The 18,829-nt window shown below is 50.6% G+C and overlaps 1 protein-coding gene across 1 annotated transcript in view; it reads right to left on the bottom strand.

Annotated features, from left to right (window-relative positions):
* CACNA1H (calcium voltage-gated channel subunit alpha1 H) overlaps positions 1-18,829 on the bottom strand; it is a 211,854-nt gene that overhangs the window by 73,645 nt on the left and 119,380 nt on the right. The window contains 3 exon segments of the mRNA XM_029957787.1: positions 3,598-4,007; positions 8,596-9,385; positions 11,264-11,356. Coding sequence (XP_029813647.1) covers positions 3,598-4,007; positions 8,596-9,385; positions 11,264-11,356 — 1,293 coding nt within the window.

The following is an 18,829-nucleotide window of genomic DNA, read 5'->3' as shown; positions in this document are numbered from 1 at the left end:
AAGTGTCCAAGGCCAGGTTGGAATAACCTGGGCTAGTGGGAGGTGTCCCTGCCATGGCAGGGGCTTGGAATGAGATGATCTTTTAAGGTCCCTTCCCATCCAAACCATTCCATGATTCTGTAATTCTACATGGGCTACATGCATTAAATGGGGTGGTGCCAACCACATTAGCCAAGAGCAGCCAGAGTAGCTGTGTGAGCAGTGCTGGGAGCTTCACATTCCCATAAAAACATATCCTGAAGCCTTGAGGAGATCTGGATATGGACAGGGCTCTCAATCATCTGGAAGTCACCCTCCTGTCTTGCCAAGGGGTGCTCCCAAAGCTCTGCTACAGCACCCACGTCCCCCTGCCCTGTGGTTACAAGAAGGGCCAGAAGCCCACCAGGTTTTGCCTCCAGCCTGGCACCTTCCAACCTCGATTCCCTCACCCAGAACACATGGACAATGATGCTCCATTGCCTCAAGAGGGCTCCGTGAGACTTCTCTGCAGAGCAGTGCTGTGTCCCAGGATGAAAGGCAGGATAACAGAGGACCAGCACTGCTGTATCTTCCTCACCATATGTTGTTCAGAACCCCCCACCCCTCCCACACACACAGGATCGATGCCTTGGCTATGAACAGCACTCGAATCAAAAAGTGTCTGTGCTGTGCCCATCTACTTGCAAAGCCACTGATGACTAGGAAGTCTGACAAGCTGGAAAAGAAAGGCAGGAAGCCACCAGTAATTTTTTATAAAAGGGATTTGGCATTTCCTTACAGACAGTGAGGTTTGGGGAAGGCTTTTCTGTGGCTGCTGCACTGGTTTGTTTGCAGCCCAGTTTGATAGAACCAGTCACTGGCTGAAAATAACTGGCAAAAGTCAAGATCAGGGAACCTGCTTGAGCTGCTTCACCCAGAACAAATGGTGGGGAGTGTTGGTGGGAGAGTGTTGCCCAGAGAAATTGTGGATGCCCCTCCTCTGGAAGTGTCCAAGGCCAAGTTGGATGTGGCTTGGAGCAACCTGGGCTAGTGGAAGGTGTCCCTGCCCATGGCAGGGGGTGGAACTGGATGAGCTTTAAGGTCCCTTCCAACCCAAACCATTCTGGGGTTCCAGGATTCTGTTTTGCAGGGATTCAGGGCCCAGGAGACCCCTTCCCGTGGTGTTGTCAGCAGGCACAGAGCACCAGCTCCCCAACGGGAGCCCCTGACCACTGCTCTCGGGGTAACACTGAACAGCTTGGTGGGAGCAAGGAAAACAGAGGGACAGCCACAGAGTGCTCCTAAATCCTTACGCCCTGGGGAATGGCCTCTAGGTTTGCCCTTGGGAGGGTGGAGAAGGAGATGTGGCAACACCCACACCTGGTTACAGCCCGGGGAAGGCTCACACCTCGCCTGGTAGGACCTGCTCTGAGCAGAGGGAACGGGCAGCATCTGCCACTCAGCAACCACAAAGCTGTGCTGAAAGTGTTTTTCCTGGCAATGCTCATGGCTTACCCAAACAGAGCTGTTCTCACCTCCCCTCCACCCCAACACCACGCTGTGGGGCTGGGACACTTGGCTCAGGCACCTCCTGACCTCCACACAAAGCAGCCCCCACCCTGAGCCTCGCAGCCAATTCTCACACGAGGGGGGCTGAGGGTTCCCAAATCACCCCACTTTGCCACAGCAGCCCCGGATTTTCCTGCCAAACAATCTGGGAGCCCAGAGCCCTTTCCTATTGCTTTTGGACAGCGCCTCATCCTCTGGGACACTGTTGATATGGACACCTCACAGTTTGGGTGAGGTGTCACCACACTGGGCTCTGACAGCTCCACTTATCCTGCTGTGTCCCAGGGACACTTTGCAGTCAGGCACGTGGAGGAACTTTTACAGGTCTCACTTCAAAATTCCTCCCTTTTTATTGGGCCCACACTGGGCAGTGCTGGTGGGAACCTGTAGCCAAAAGCTGCAGAACCTTTATTGCCATTGGCTTTGGGATGGTTGAAAGCAAATCTTTTACAAGGTAAAACCCAATATAAACCTGACAGCTGCAGCTTTCCTGTGTGAGCGGCAAGGATGTAATTATTACAATTTACCTTCATCCAAGTGATTGTGGACACAATCCATGCAATCCCTGGGTTTTCTCACTGCTGCCTGCCTAAGGTTTTCCCCCAGCTCCCATCACAGCAATATCCAAGGCCTGACAAAGCTGTATCCACCTGACAAAAGGGTATCCGTGCAGAAATGCAGCTGCCAAGAGGAATGAATGGTCTATTCAGGAGCTATTGACAAGGTGTATTTCCCAATTTTAAAACTAGTGCAACAACTAAGCAGACAGGAAGCCGACAGCGACAGCTCTATCCTTGTTGGGTTTGGACACTCTCTGCTGGAACTCTGAACCAATTTATTGTTGCACACCCGAGGTTTGGGTGTTTTAGCTGAGCACTGGCTTTTCTGAAAGAAAATATGTCTCAGCTCGAAATATGGGGGTTTTAAAGCACAGGAGTGGAGAGAAAAATCAAATAGCAGCACTCTAGGGGATTGTTTGTCACGGTCCTGAGCAGGACTTAATCCTGGGAAATGATGGGAAAGATAATGCAGAGCCTCTTGTCCTGCCTTTGGATGTATTATGCTACTCAGCCTGCCTTTCCCTCCTCACTCCTGAATGGAGAGACCACGGAAGAGAGGAGGAACAGCTTCATAAATAACTTTGACCTGTTCCTGATCCTGCAGTGAAGATTTTGGGGGAGCACTGGATGACCCTCTGACTATCCACCTCCCAGAAGATGAGTACAAGGATCTCCTGGCCTCACTGGGATGCATTTCCTGCACCTGATACAGAGGCGGCACAAGAAATTCCAGAGAAAACGGTTGAAAATAACCAATTTTTTCCAAGAAAGAAAAGCCCAGAAGAACATAACCTTCCCAGAGCGACCAACTGGAGATACTCAGATGACTCACCTCCCTTCTCCCACTGCACAGCCCCTCCAGCCTCCACCAGCCAACAAGGACAAGCTGTCCTCACTGCCAGCACCGCTCTCTGCCATCACCACGTTCAGACTGGGAAGAACAGCACAGCTTCTCTCCAACCACTTAAGAAAAAGCCCTACTTGCACCCTATGAGATCAAAGTAAAGGTTTTGGAGCCCTCAGGGAGAAACTAACCTTTGTTTATTGTTCTTTGCTGTTTTAGCACTGCCTGATAGTTCGAGTCTTTATTTAAAGGTCCGGGATCAAAGAAGAAGTTTCTGCACGGGTTGTCTGCACTGCAAGGTCCACTGTGCACCACCACCACCGGACCAAAGGGGTATTTCCACCAGAAAAATTAGTGTCTACATGAATAATTCAGAGCCAACAAGCAGCCAGGCTCTGAGCAGACATGGCCAACACACACATTTAAGCTCTGCACACCTCAGAGCTAAACTCCTCACCCCTCACTCTGCCAGCCCCCTCCCAGGCGCTCCACGCGCCAAGGATGACTCTGCTAATCGTGCACACACAGGACCAAGCCTTCGGTCCCATTTGGTGCTTCCAAATGGCACAAAAATCACTCATTCCTCTTCTGACACGGCTCTGAAGAGTCACCCCACGCCACGAAACCCCCGGCCCTCAGATCTCCCCGGGGCAGCGCCGCCCTCACCTGCTCGTGGTACTCGATGCCCATGCTCAGGGTGTTGATGAGGATGGCGATCATGATGCCCCGGTTGAAGTACTTGCTCTCCACGATCCTCTTCAGTTTGCTGCCAAAAGCCTTCCACAGCTGCACGACCTTGTTCCTCTCCTTGGGTTTCTTCTTCTTCCTCCTCCTCCTGCCCCTCTGCTGCTGGAGCTGGTCCCGGTGGTCGCCGTGCCGCAGGTCCTGCGTGAACTCGTAGACGCCGTTGCTGTCGGAGTCGCAGCTCTCGGAGTCGCTGAGGGCGAACTCGGGGTCGTCCAGGAGGCTGGCACAGAAGGGGCAGTCCTGGAGCTCGCAGGTCAGGGTGGGGCCGGGGGGGCTGGGCAGGGGGGCCGTGCTCAGCCCCGACAGCCGGCTGGGCGTGCGCCGCAGACCTGCAAGGGACACGCGCACCGTGAGCCACCGCGCCGGGACACCCCGCTCTGCTCTGCCCCGGGCAGGGCAGCTCCTGCCCCCTCCTCAAACTAACTTAATCATGGAATCGTTCAGGTTGGAAAAGACCTCCATGACCATCCAGACCAACCTTTGACTGAATAACACCAGCCTGTTAAAGCACATTGTGAAGTGCCACGTCTGCTTCACGGGGCTGACTCCTGGTGGTTCTTGGAGGTGCTTTCTGAACACTTCCAGGAATGGTGATCCACCACTACCCAGGGCAGTCCCTTCCAGTGGTTAGCCACTCTTTTAGTGAAGAAATTTTCCCTAATATCCCACCTGAACCTTTCCTGGCATAACTTGAGGCTGTTTCCTCTCCTCCTGTCTCTCGTTCCCTGGGAGCAGAACCCAAATCACCCCCTCTCCCTGGTTCCCCCTCCTGTCAGGGAGTAGGAGAGATGGAAACACTTTCCCCCTGAGCCTCCTCTTCTCCAGGCTGAGCCCACTCAGCTGCTCCTCATAGGAATTATTCTCCACACCCTAAAAAAGTCTTCCAGCCAGCCATCTTACTGAGCAGCTCTGGTTTTGCCTCATTTTCCCCTCTGATTTCCTTTCCCCCAGCCCTGACACTCACCCTCTACCCCCTCCAGAGCATGGCACCCATTCAGTGCCCTGGGCTGAGGGAAGGCTGATGGACACACCCCTCCTTTTCAATTATTCCTGATTACCTCTGCCCAGGCTCACATCATCAGTGATACCTGAGAGCTATCAAGCTGCTACACCCAATTTAGCTTCCAACAGTGCTTCCATTTAGCTCATAATGAGGAGGGAGAGGGAGGAACGGACCAAAGGTGGCTCCAGACCACAGATCACAGCTCCGGGAGTCACGTAGTCCCCTCAATCTCCTTCATCCCTCCTTCAGCCTTTAATAAAGCTCAGGTGAATTCTTTGCTGGAGGCCCAGGACTGAGTGTTCAGGGTGTTTTAAAATCAAACACGTTGCCACATGTTCTGCAGTGTGAGGAGAAAGCCTGACTGCCCTCGTGGAGCCAGGGAATGGAGAAGACAGGGACAAGTGTAACGAGGATGATTTGGGTGGAATGGGAACCAGATTTTATTTCCTCATATTCAACATATAACAAATTCTTAGTTTCCTCTTATTTAGGAACCGAGTTCTTAGTTTCCTTATGTTTTGGAACCAGATAGTAATGGCAAGGGGGAAAAAAACCCCCAACATAAACACAATACTGGGAGCATGGGACCCTTCCCACAAAATGCCATTTAAGCACCAATGGAAGTTTTCCTTGAGATTCAGGGAAATAAGTCGAGGGGACAGTTTTCCCCCATGACAGGTTCATTAAGGTTTGAAAAGAACTCTAAGATCATTGAGTTCAACCATTAGCCCAGCACCATGTTCACCACTAAACCCTATCCCTGAGTGCCACATCCACATGCTCCTGTCTGGAGATTGGATGGGGACCACTTGGATCGGTTTTGGGGAGTCCAAGATAAAAGCATTGGATGCCCCTGGCTCTGGACCCTGGAGCTTGGAGCTCACCCAGCAGGAATGCTGATTTCAGCCACTCCTGGCTGAGCACATCTTTAAAGAGGAGGCAGCACCAAACAAAGCCAAAGCAACCCAATCACTTGAAAACTGGGTTGTGACAAGAGTCAAAATACATTTTACTTGTCTGAACGTCACAGAGACATCACTGACCTTCAAAACAGCCCTGAAAGCCAGGACAGGCCTCCTGGTAATACATCAAGGACACCAGGAGGATCAGGAATATTTCCCCCTTGCTCAGCCTGCAACAGCACTGCACTCCAGCTCCTGATCAGGACTGGTCCAACATGGAAAGGCTCAGCACAGGCACAGTAGATGGACAACAGAGGGAAGGGGCTTTCCAGACAGCTTTTAATGCTATCAAAGTGTTAAAAATTATATGAAATGCACTGGCGCCACAGATGTCTTCAAAATACCAGAGTCTCCTTGGCTGCCTGCTAAAATAACCTCCCAGCATTGCAGGGCACGAGAACACAGAGGAACAGCCTGTACTTTCTGCTGTTCAAATCCACAACAAAAGGAGGGAAGAGAATACTCTCTCCCACAACTGCATCTTTCCCAGCAGACACCAACCTTGTTTCCAGCTGGGGCTTCGAGTGCCCTGGCTGCTAATGCCTCCTTAATGCTCTCAATTATCACTTCTGGGCTCTCCTTGCACAAGTCTTGCAGTGAACAGACTCTGCTTGTTGACTTGTAAGAGGAGAGAGGGAATTAAGTGAATTTGGGCAGCTCTTTGTTTGCCCAAAAAGGCTGAGACCAGGAGGGCTGGGAGAGCTCGTGAGCCCATCTCACCTTCCCCACTGAGAACTGGGTAGGACCTCACATGGCTCCTTTGCTGAGTTTAGGGATGGAGAAACACGAGTTGGGACCTGTGTCTGGCAGAGCTACACCCTCAGGAGCTGCTTTGTTTGGCACCAAAGATCATCCTTGAAGCCTTGAAGTCACATCCATCACCTCTGATCTGTGAAGGTGGTTGTGGCGCAGAAGTGAATCTGACTCAGCCCTGTTGGGTTGGGAAGGAGGGCCTGGAAAGAGGCAGAACCATGAGCTGGGCACTGACACATGGTGTGACAGAAGTGGGAAGGAGGGTCTGGAAAGAGCCAAAGCCATGAAGGGGAAGAGCTGGGCACTGACACATGGCAGGACAGGGTCTCCAGATGGACCCAGCTGCCTCCCATCCCTTCCCAGCCCCTGTGCTCCCCAGGGGATGGATAAGCAGCAGCTCAGCAGCCAAGATCAGCAGCATCCACCCCTTCCCCCACTGTGACCACACTTCTGAAAGAGACAAAACAATTCCAGGAGATTTGTTTAAAGCATTTTGGCATCCTCGGGGCCGAAATCCCTCTGTGAAAAGAGGGCACTATAATTGCATTATTAATAACAACTCAATCTAATCTCCAGCTTTCAAAGAACCACCGCAGGCTGCGTGAAAACCTCCAAAATCCCTGAACTGGTCCTGGGATATCACAGTTGGGACTGAGATTTGGGGCTTTCTTCTCCTGAAGACCCCAAGAGCAGCTCCCCCTGCAAGCACGAAGATCCAAACCCCTGACTTCACCAGCTCTCCTGCTCCTCTTTGCCTTCCTGCTCCCAGACTTCTGCAGAGCCTGGGCTTTTATCTCGAGGTAAATACACATTCTCCCAGTAACCTTCACTCATTTGCACAGTTAGAGATGAACCAGTGATTCACATGAAGTCCTTGCTGAACAACAGAAGAACGCTGGAACTAACCTTGCCCCCTCTGCCAAGCTCCTGAGTGCTCAGAAGCGGCTCCCCAAGGCAGTTTCTATAAACAATCCACTTTTACCCTTTTGTATGGTCACTTGGAAAAAAAAAAAATTCACAAAGACAAGCCACCCAACCTCTCTGGCAAGTAACCTTTCCTGTGACCCCCCCCCAAGCTAGGCTCATACATCACTAGGGTAAATATTTGTGTCCGTGCACACGCAGATAAACAGTTTTGGAAAACACAGGCATCGAAAAAAACAGATGACGACTTTGCTTAAAGAGATTAAAAAATAGAAGCTGGATCTTTTTTGACTTTTCACTCTTTGAGGGCTTAAGACTATTCCTCAGCCTTCAGCTCCAGCTACAAAGGCTGGAAAAACGTTTTGCAAAATAGAAACCCAAGTGTTGCGTGTAATCACTGCTCCAGTGGGTGATTTATATGTGAGGGGAGATAAAACCTCACTGACTGTTCTGGTGCTGCTGCAGTGTGCACAGATAGGGATGGGACTGAGGTACAGAAGAGTCCCCCAGAATGCTCCTCAGACTGAATGGAGCTCCAAATCTGCAGGAACACCCAGTGCCACATTTCTTCTGCACACGGGGAGTGCCTGAGATGTGCAGCTCTGCTGCTCCTGCCCTCCTCACATCCTCTGAGGACCAGCACAGAGCATGACCCTGCAGTGGCCATGGGCCTCCCTCCAAACCCTCTGCTCCTCCTTGCCAAGGAGAAATTCAGAGGCTCAGGGGCCCCTCAAAGCAGAACTGGAAGTTTCTAGAAGTGTCTGGTTTGAGTTTTTTTCAGTGCCTCCCTGTTTTAAACTTCTTACCCTTCCTGTATCTCATGCTTCTCCACCAGTTTTCTCCTGCTCATCCCTTTCAAGGTACCTCCCAGCCCCTGGGGCTTCTCTGCTTCAGGGATGGAGCTGGCAGGTCCATCACTCACTGGAGATGTAATTCCAGGGGGTGTCCAGGTCTGTTCTTGGGTGGGAACTGAGGGAGAACCTCCAGGATATCACAAGGAACATGAGAGGAGCTCAAACCCACATTCTGTGACCACAGGAAAGAGGCCTCCAGCAACAGCCTGAACTCACTGCCTGGACCATCCTGTATCTTGCTTTACCCAGTGACTGCAAACACAAGGACAGAGGGAACAGAGCTCCCAGTCTTCACCTGTCCTCCTTCTGCCTTCAGCAGCCACAAGGCCACCATTAACACCTCAGCTCTTGAGCAATTCACCCTTTGCCCAGTTCTCCTAAGCAAAAAAAAAAAAAAAAAAATCAGTTTGCTGATCCTTACCATGTTCTCCTACCAGTTGCTGCAGCTTCCCATAAGAATCCATGCCCAAATTCACCGGGCTATTAACCACGGCCACCGGCGAACTCCCGTTCTTCTTCCCTTTGGGGACAGGCGCGGAGCTGACTCTGCTCGTCGGCGAGGGCAGGATGGTCGGGTAGTTCATGTTGCCGCGGCTGGAGAGCCCGGCAGCCAGTTTGATGCCGGCAGGGGCGCTGGAAGACTTGCAGTTGACGGGGGGTCCCTCCACGTGGCAGTCGGCGTGGTAGATGCTGTGCACGGACTCGGCGTCGGGGTGAGGGGCCGGGCTCTGCGCGCCGGGGGCCGGGGAAGGCAGCATCAGCTGGCCCCCGGGCTTCATCACCTTGAGCTCCAGGTCGCAGATCTCCGGGTTGGGGCGCGGGCCCCGCGGGCTGCCGTTGCTGATGTGGTAGTGGTGGTGGTGGTGGTGGTGGTGGTGGTGGATGAGGTGGTGGATGGAGGTGATGCGCTTGCGGCCGCGGTGGCTCTGCCCGTTGGTGCCGCTGTTGGGGTTCACCTTTTTCCGGCGCTTGCTCTGCCAGTTGTTGTACAGGCGGATCGTCCTGCGCTTCACCTTCCTGAAGATGTGGCAGATGTACTTGAGCAGCTCCTCGTAGCAGCTCCCCGGCTCCGAGAAGCTGGCGATTGTGCTGTCGTTGGAGAGGTACCGGGCCCGCTGCTCCTGCATCAGCTGGTTCTCCCGCTGCTTGGTCTCGGAGAACTGTGTTGCTATCACAACCAGGCACAAGTTAATCATGAAGAAGGAACCGACCTGGAGGGAACACGGGGAGAGGGATTAGCAGGGATTTCACGCTCCTCGCCACCGCGCGTCGTCTGGACGTGAAGTGCGCCTCTTGGTGAGACTTCCAAACGTGCCAAATCTCACCAAATGTCATGGCCACACATGCCCAGGCTGCTAAATTTGCTCCTAAACCATGCTAAATTATTCTGGCCATGGCAAAGCGAGCTGCTAGCAATGGCCCTCCCCACTTTCCTCCCCTCAATGTGGATGACATTTGCTGCTAACGCCGGGTGGAACACGAGGCAATCAGTCAATCAGTCACCACCACAGAACAAGCTGTCTTGGACATTTGGCCAACCTGCAGGGAGAGATGGTCTGAAGTCCAATTTGTGCTGTACTGGAACACAGGGTCTTTTCTTCAGTCACTTTGATCACACCCTAACAGAGTTCACCTTTTTACTCTGGTGTCTCTCTGCCACAGAAAAATTCACCTCCAGGAGGTTCAGTGCTCCTAGAGGGGCTTGATTTATTGCCTGGTTGAGTTGATGTGTTCTTGGGTGATAACTGAGTTTTAAGACCCAAGGACAAGAATGCGAAGTGACCTAAGGCTGCATTCTTCCCTCAGCTGTTGACTCCACAAACTGGTTTTTCACCACTTGGGTTCATAAATCCGCCAAAGGGAAATGTCAAATATTCCCAGCAGGGAATCGGTGCCCTTGGGCGTGAACGGGACTGACGTCAGGGAAGTGCCACTGTCTGCAGGGCCAAACCTCTGTGCTGGGCTCAGCAGGACACACATGGATTTAATCTGGACCATTGTCTGGGGAATCCTCAGGGGAAGCCGTTGGGAGATGGTTTGTGGTGCTGATCTCCAGTTTGGAACATCAGCCTGGATACCGGTAGGGAAGCAGCAAGGGTGCCTTTCCCAGCTCCAAGTGACTTGGAGATTAGTCACCTTCTGGCTTTTCTGCAAGGCTCCATATGTAGAGAAGGGCTCAGAGCAGTGGAGCATAAATCCCTACTATTCATGGTCCATTGCTAAAGCTCAAAAACCACTGACTTCAAAATGCTCTCCATGACTGGGACACTCTCAGTGCTCTGATCCACGCCTTTCCCACTGCTGGTGAGAGCTGGGTTCAATTCCCAAGGCCTTCAAACCCACACTGACGAGGACAGGGTTATATATAGGGAATATCCAGCCTCCAAAGCACTTTTAAGTGCCTCCACCCATGTCCTGCCTTACAACTACAAGGCACCTTTCCCTCTGCTTCCTTCTTGACTTAAATGCTTCCCTTTTCCACATGTGTAGACCCCTGGAGAAGGTTGTGCCCACTGGAAAAACAGAACCTTATTAACATGGAATGGCAGCTTCTGAAGACAACCTCCAGCACCTCCAGTGGGTAACACTTTGTTTTTAGGAATGACAGCACTGTAAGACCTCAGCAAGCTGCAGTGTTATTATTGGGATTATTGTTATTTGAAGGGCTCAGGTGAAGTTCAGAAGTTTGAGGGCCCTCCACTGAAAGGAGGTGTCCTCTGGCACATTGAGGAGACCAAAGGAAGGAAAGCTACAGCCTCTCTGCTTTTTGTTCTGATGAACAGTTGCTTGGCCAAGGCACGGCAGTTCAGACACATCAAGGTGACAAGCCCAAGACTGGGAGGGCGAGAGGGAGGGGAGACCATATGGCCTGACAGGCTGTGACTGTGCAGCACATGGGACACTGAGCAGGGCTGTCACAGCCAATAATCTGCCCCCACAGCACGAACCACAACCTGCATGATCACACCTGATGGCAGCAGGAAGGTCTCCCACCCTGAGCCCTACCTGGCTCTTCCCTGTGAAGAACCCAGGGAACAACTTGACCCCACAAGGAAAAGGAATAGGAGCGTCTCCCAGTTCATACTTACTATTATAAGCAATATAAAATATATAAAATTGTAAAAAGAATGTGCATCCATCACATAATACATGATGTCAACCCATCCTTCCAGGGTTATAACCTACAGGAAGACAGAGAAAGAAAGTGTAAGAACAAAAGTCAAACAAAAAGTTATTAGATGTCAATCTTCTGATGGTTCCTGGTACTCAGCACTCCACAGCACCTCTTGGGACCCATCCAGACCTGCTGCACTTCTGTTCCCAGTTGGCTTAGGAGAGCAGCAAAGTGTCACCAAAGGACTGGCCTGAGGTTTCTACAGGAATCTGGCACAATTAAAATGGTGAAACGTTCAAATAAACCACCTGCAACACTGGTTTTGAGGCAGCACCAAGAAAGTCCAAGGAGGGATTTTAATCAAAAAAGCCTCTGTGTGCAGAGATCTGGAGTTTTACCTTTGGCTTCTGGTTTTGTGATGTGACCCATCAAATTCCCAGTTTTGGAGTCAATTTTGTTTCCTCAAAACCAATTTCTTTGTGATTCCTACTGGCTCAGGATTACAACTGTATCACCCATATCATAGTGGGAAAGCATCTGAATGGAAGAGACTTACTTTAATTAAATATAGGATTGATTTAATACTCGTTTTCTCAGTCTTCCTTTCACTAAAAAAAGAAGCTGAGGATTTAATTAACACCACACAGCCTGTGCGCAGAGCAAAGTGAGTTCTACCACGTAATTTACAGTTCTTATTTAGATAAAACACACCAAACTTCTGGTGCAATCTTTCTGCTAATCCTGGAGCTGGAATTCCAGCACCATTTCCATCAGAATCAAAGCTCCTGCCTGAACTGACTCACGGCGACTCGTCACACCAACGTGAGCCTTGGTGGCCTTGGCAAAACCCAGAACTGCTCCTGCCTCCAATTCCAGCGGCATCATCCCTGATTTAAACCATGTTTGCAGCGAAGGAACTTGCTGTGGGAAGAAAAGGATCAAACCTCACCAGTGTAGAGGGCTTTCTGTGGGAAAAGCTGATCCATAAAGCACTTGCTGTTGAGGCAGGGAATAAAACCCTGTCCTTGGCCCACCAGGGCAAAGCCCTTTCAGGGGAGTCAGACACGAATCCTTGACCCTTCCTCCTGTTTTTTTTCAGTCAAGGAACTGAAAGAAGCTTAGACATGGATGTTCAGGATGTGAGCACATGTCCAAGGGGAGAGCTTTGCTGTACCCACAACCATCAGCACTCCCAGTTTCCCTGAGGCTGTCAGGGCTCCTTGCATCCACTCACAGGTGCTGGCAGGGAAATCCCACCTACCTGGGATTCCTCACCCTAAAGTCACAGTGCTGATGTTTTACCAGCCAGTTTTCAAGCCCACTTGCCCTGCTGGAGCCCGTGTAACCTCACACCCCCCGTGCACTCGAGTGAGAGGGCGGCAGGAACAGCTCCAGCTAAAACCAACCAACAGGATCTGCCAAGGAGCAGGGAAAAATTGTCTCTGCAGCTGCTTTACTCTGTCAGTGCTGCTAAAGACTCAGAGCAATCAGGTTTGCTGACACACTAGCTGCTTTACACAAACATCTCCCACATCTCCTGTTCCTCCTTATATCCATTAGATATTCCTTCATATCCCACCCTCGCTGCTGGTTAGTGATGGTCAGCAATGGGACAACGATGCTTTGCTTCACAGAATCATAAACCCATGGAACTGGATTGGAAGGGACCTTAAAGCCCATCCAGTCCCACCCCCTGCTACAGGCAGGGACACCTTCCACTAGCCCAGGTTGCTCCAAGCCCTGTCCAACTTGGCCTGGGACACTTGCAGGGATGGGGCAGCCACAGCTTCTCTGGGCAACCTGTGCCAGGGCCTCCCCACCCTCACAGGGAAGAATTCCTTCCCAACATCTAATCTAACCCTGCCCTAATCTAACTCTGCCCTCTGGCAGTTTAAAACCATTGCCCCTTGACCTGTCCCGACCTGCCCAGAAATGGCAGGGGTTTAACAAACCCCAAAAGAATCCTTTTAGTCAACATGAACCCCAGAGATCAACCTGTGGCAGATGGTTTCCAGCAGAAGACACATTTTTTTTGTGTGGATTCCAGTGCTGTTATTCCCGTGGAGCCTGGGAAGGGGTTAAGCTGCCTGGGTTTAATAATCAGGGCAGCAATCGGGGTGTTCAGCCTCGTGGAACAGACAAGCAATCAAAGCCCAGCTGCCCCTTCCTGCCTTTCCCTGAACACGGGTGAAACATTTATAGAGAGCAAAGTTCTTCCTGGGTACGTCCCTCGCCTGTGTGGGCTGTGCTCTGCAGCTGATCCTCTCACAGCCAGTGCAGGTTCACAGGGAAAACACAGGGATCAAGTCGGGAGGTGACATAAGGCTAAACCAAATCACTGCCAATTACCCAAGAAATTGTTTCCTTTGTGCTCTGCAAGTTGCCTCCCTTCCTTCCCTCTGTTTGGAGGCACAGCTGGCACAGCAGGTGCTCCATCCATTTACACTTAGGGATGACAAATGAGCCCAGAGACCCCAAATATATCAGCTACACCTCTCCACTGAATTTGCATTTGGCTGGCAAGCCTCAGATCTAACATATTAGAATGATTAAACACGGAGCCCTCCGTACAAAAGGAGTTTCCCCCAGGGCTGCTCTTGGGCTTCTGCAGGCGCTGCCACCTCCCCACCTGGGAAACAGCTGCTGAGACAACACTGAGGGCCAACCAACATTTATAGAGATATTTTTTGTGCATGCTAGACAGCACTTTGAACAAGAATCAATCAACACGCCAGGTTTCTCCTCCGGAGGGCTCAGAACGTTCATCCTGCTCTGCGAATATTTAAGACGTAATTAGAACTTGCATTATTTACTACTCACTTGTAAAGCAAGGGGATACAGGAGGCATAAACAGACCTCTGGGCTTTTGTTCTCCTGTTTGACATCTCTGGGGGTTCATTCTGGGCCTCACCATCCAGTATAAAGGCAGCAGTACCGAGGGGAAGGACCCCGGAGCTGCCAGGATTAGGGAGTAGCAGCAGTTCCTGGAGGAGAGAGGGATCACAGACATCCGCCTGCTTTTTCTAATCAGGGAGCTCTGGAGAAGTGCAGGACAACACACAGGCACAGCCACCTGTCTGGTCTGGAACAGGCTCTGGGATTTTTCCAGCCTGATTCTTGCCTTGCTGGGGCTTCTTCCTTGCTGTCCTCTCAAGGGCTCCAAACAACTTCATGGGGACGTTTTCACTGCACATCCCCAGCAGGGCCTGGGTGTAAATGGGAACCAGACCATCTGAACCTGCCAACAGCTGGTTTATACACCACAAACTGAACTCTCCCAACTATTTTTGGAACTCAGACAAAAGCATCTGCACAAGGTTCGCTGCTGCACTGCACACTTTGATCCCACACACTTAATTCTCAGACCAGATGAACTCGTGGATGTGCCATCCCTGGAAGTGTTCAAGGCCAGGCTGGGTAGGGCTTGGAGCAACCTGGGCTAGTGGAAGGTGTCCCTGCCATGGCAGGGGGTGGGACTGGGTGATCCTTAAGGTCCCTTCCAACCCAAACCATTCTGGGATTCCATGAAGTCAGGGGGAAATCCAGCAGCTCTCACCACTCTCCCAAGAACACGGGTATATTTTTCCAGCCTTGCTTTGCCTGCTGTTCCTCCCTTGGGGCACCCTGACTGCAATCTCACCTATTGCACTAAGCAGAAATGACTTCCTCCTCTCTTCACTTTCCAGTTTGATTAATCCACTTGACTGCACCTCCAGCATTTGGCCCTCCAAGCCCTTTGGAGATGTCTTCCAAAGACCTGGAGCACCTTTCTTGTGCTTTCCAATCTCAGCAATCCATTCTCGGTAATTAAATTCTGTTCAAGCCGTGGTTGTTCACAGAGAGTCATATTAAACAGCATCTCCAAATGTACCAGTTCAAAGCCTCCAATAAATGCAACACACAATTATTTATCCACGGAGATAAGACGGCGAGAACACGTTTCCTAATTCAGCTCTGATGAAAAAGATGGGCAAGGTACGTGGCACCAATATTGGCAGCTGCAGGGAAACAGCTGAAAGATTCCATTAAGATGATTGGCACAGTTGTGCTGGAGGGGGCTGCTGGCTCTGACTGTGCTGCAGACCCAGCGGGAGAGGAGATCACAGGACATGCTGAGCTGGAAGGGACCCACAGGGATCATCGAGTCCCACTCTCAGCCCTGCACAGGCCCATCCCCAGGAGTCACACCCTGTGCCCCAGAGGATCAGCCAAACCCTCCTGGAGCTCTGGCAGCCTTGGGGCTGTGCCCACTGCCCTGGGGAGCCTGGGCAGTGCCCAACCAGCCTCTGGGGGAAGAACCTTTGCCTGAGATCCAACCTGAGCCTGCCCTGACACAGCTCCAGCCATTCCCTGGCTGCTGTCCCTGGTGCCCCCAGAGCAGAGCTCAGTCCCTGCCCCTCCTCTGCCCCTGCCCAGGCAGTTGGAACTGCACTGAGGTCTCCCCTCAGTCTCCTCTGCTCCAGCTGAACACCCCAAGTGCCCTCAGTGTCCTCAGACAGCTTCAAATCCAGGCCCTTCCCCATCCTCGTGTCCCTTCTTTGGACACTCTCCACTGGCTTCAGATCTTCCTCATATTGTGGTGCCCAAAACTGCAGATGTCCCCTCAGCCTGGGGAAAGGATTTTTGCCTTCAGTGGCCTGGGCTGGGCAGAGCACAGAGCTGTTCTCCAACCCACTGGAGGCCCTGTATGATGCTCAGGCTGATTCTCCTTCCCTGCTTGTTCAGTTCTTCACCTCTCACACACCGTGGGCAGGGATGGGATAAATCATTTCTCTCCTATTAATACCCACGAGGGCAAGTACTAAAGCCCCCAGTCTTATGTCTGATCCTCTCTCTTATCACTGCAAGAATTTAATAAAAACCTCACCCAGGTGAACATAAAGACAATTTTAACTTCATCGATCTCTGGCTTGGACACCAGTCAGGCACTCCCTGATCACCCCACTAACATGAGCAGGATGAGAGTGGACAATCAGACTTATTTTTAAGTCTTCTGTGATTCTGACCCTCCTGCTTTGCTCATGCCACAACAATTTCATCAGTTGTAATAAAGATGCTCGTCTGATTTACAGCAGCGTAACTGGGGACAGAATCAGGTCTTCTAGTCGAGCTAATCAGAGTCAATCTGAACCTCCAGAGTGAAAATCACAAGGGAGATGGAGATTAAAGATGCTGGCAATTAACTCAGACCTCCTCATTGCTCCCAGGGAGACAACAGGTTTACATTGTTTTTTCTGGGGTTACTTCACAGAACAATTTCTTTTATTATGTCAAGAAGTTTTCATCATAAAAATCCTTGTCTTTGAGCTCTGCCAAAATTTTTGCAAGTTCTTGGCTATAGCCGATTCAAGAGCAGGTTATTTTTTGCTTTACTGTCATTTAAAAAAGTAAAAAAAAAAAAGAAAAAAAGAACCATCCAGGGGAAAAAACCCACCCGAACTCCAACCCGAACTGCTTCAATGAGCCAAGTCAAACACTGAATTACTGAGGATTAGAAGGCACTAATGGCTGGTGCCAGAGGGGCTGCTGCAGCTCGGAATTAACCTCGAGGTGCCACTAATCAATGGAGGAGAGTTGGGAAAGCGACTGTGAGAAGTGGAGCTGAACAGGTGAGACCTGAAGGCAGAGCACACGAACCCGCAGCTCAGCCCCAGCTCAGCCCCGGAGCTTCCTCGGGGCAACGTTTCACTCCTGTAATTACTTCAGCCATCCTCATTTGTAGCGACAGCCTCCCCTAAGCCTGGGACCAAAATCAGCAGCTCAGCCTTCACTGAGAGCCCCACAAAGCCCAGCTCTGGCCAGCAGAAATTCCTCCTGATCCCAGAATTTCAGGCCCCCCCGGTGTCTGGCTGAGGCAGGAGGTGACCCAGAAACACAGAGAGACCCAAGTGCTTCCAAGCCATTGCAAGTCTTCACCTTGACTGACAGCTATAATTTGCGCTCAGACACTTTTTGCTTCGGCCTAAATTGAGTCCTTTGGGGAAAGATGGGCATTATCTGCATCAAAATCAATCACCCTGAACCCAACAGCAACCCTGGGTTCTGCCGTGCTCGTTTGGGTTTATTTACTCTTTACCTCGTCACTCCCCTGGCCCTGCTGCAGGGCCTTTTCAGATGTTATTTTTATAAACTTTATCGAGACAAGATCCAATGCTATAAATTGTGAGAGCTATTAATTACTGTGATGGTCTCAGTAAGTTTTATAAGGCCTTTAGTATCCATTTCTGAAAGGCTCTTTATCTCTGGGTTCTGCCCTCTCGGGCACATTGATTTGGCTCCCAAGCACTGCCCAGTGACTAACAAGAGTATTCCACAGGCAGAGTGCTTGGCAGATCATCAATTCACTATTTTTGAAGTCAACCTCACAATTTTAATTATTTCCTCATGAAACATCTTGTTAAGTAACCTCAGTGGTCAGAACAACAGGTTTTATTACACTGAGTAATGTCCTCTGAACAGATGCTTTTCCTTTCACTTTGAGGGCTTGCTCACTGTAGCCATTTCTCTATAAACTGAGAGTCTTGCAAAGCATGAATCTGCTCTAAAAAGTAGCTCTCAAGACAAAAAAAAAAGGAAACTGGGCATCTTTGCATGTCTTGGACTCCTGACCTCTCAAATTTGTTCCCCATAAATGCAATCCCTGGTCAGTGCTACCAGTTCTCAGTGGATCTTGAAAAGCAAAGTGTACAATAAAGTGTGTAATAAAGTGAGATGCTGTTGTTGGTGGCCCAAAACCACACGAAAGTGTAGCTATGGGCTTAAAACCAGCATAAACCCAGGGTTTGCTACAAAATGAAGGTGAGTTGTTGTTGCTGTTTCACACTAAATAATGCAAGATCCTCATCTGGCAGCAAAAACCTCCCAATTTCAGACAACTGATTTCAGACAACTGCTGCTTCTGACAAATCCCATCTCAGTCCATATTCATGAGGTTTGATTTACTGGCATAATTAGCCTCTGTCTCCACTGTTTGTGTAAAGTATCTTTTGCACAGGGAACGTATTTAACTGTTTAGCTTCAGCAGTGACAAATCCATTGTGGGAGAGAGCCTCATAAATCAGAGTTTTACAGCAGAGCAAAGCTGAAAGATGAGAGTTTGCAACGAGGACAAGGGCACCAAAGCCAGACTGAGATCCTTGCTTATAGATGAGTGTATCTCACAACTTGTTTAAATTATATATTAGAGATTATTAGGCAAAGGGTGCACAGAAGGAGCCCCCCATGCAGAACTCTGACACCAAACACATTTCAGGCATCCAAGTGTCTGAGCTTTACTCATTCACACTAATCAGAGTGTGTGTGGGTGTATCTTGTTCTCCTGGATGGATCCACCAGCTCACAGTCTGGGACATGAAGGTGAAGGAGCTGAACCTTTGGCTCAGCACACGAGCCTCTCCCAAGCTCTCAGAACAAGGTTCAGAAGCAGCAGCTGATCATGGGGGAGGTTTGGGGCAATCAAACCAAACCAAGATTTCCCTGTAAGAACTACAGACCTCTAGAACATCCTGAGTTGGAAGGGACCCACAGGGATCATCGAGTC

This window comes from Manacus vitellinus, unplaced genomic scaffold, assembly GCF_001715985.3.
Source record: "Manacus vitellinus isolate BGI_N305 unplaced genomic scaffold, ASM171598v3 scaffold_12_pilon, whole genome shotgun sequence".
NCBI classification, from domain to species: Eukaryota; Metazoa; Chordata; class Aves; order Passeriformes; family Pipridae; genus Manacus; species Manacus vitellinus.
Note: the sequence above shows the minus strand (reverse complement) of the source record. Positions and strands in the feature narration are given on the sequence as shown.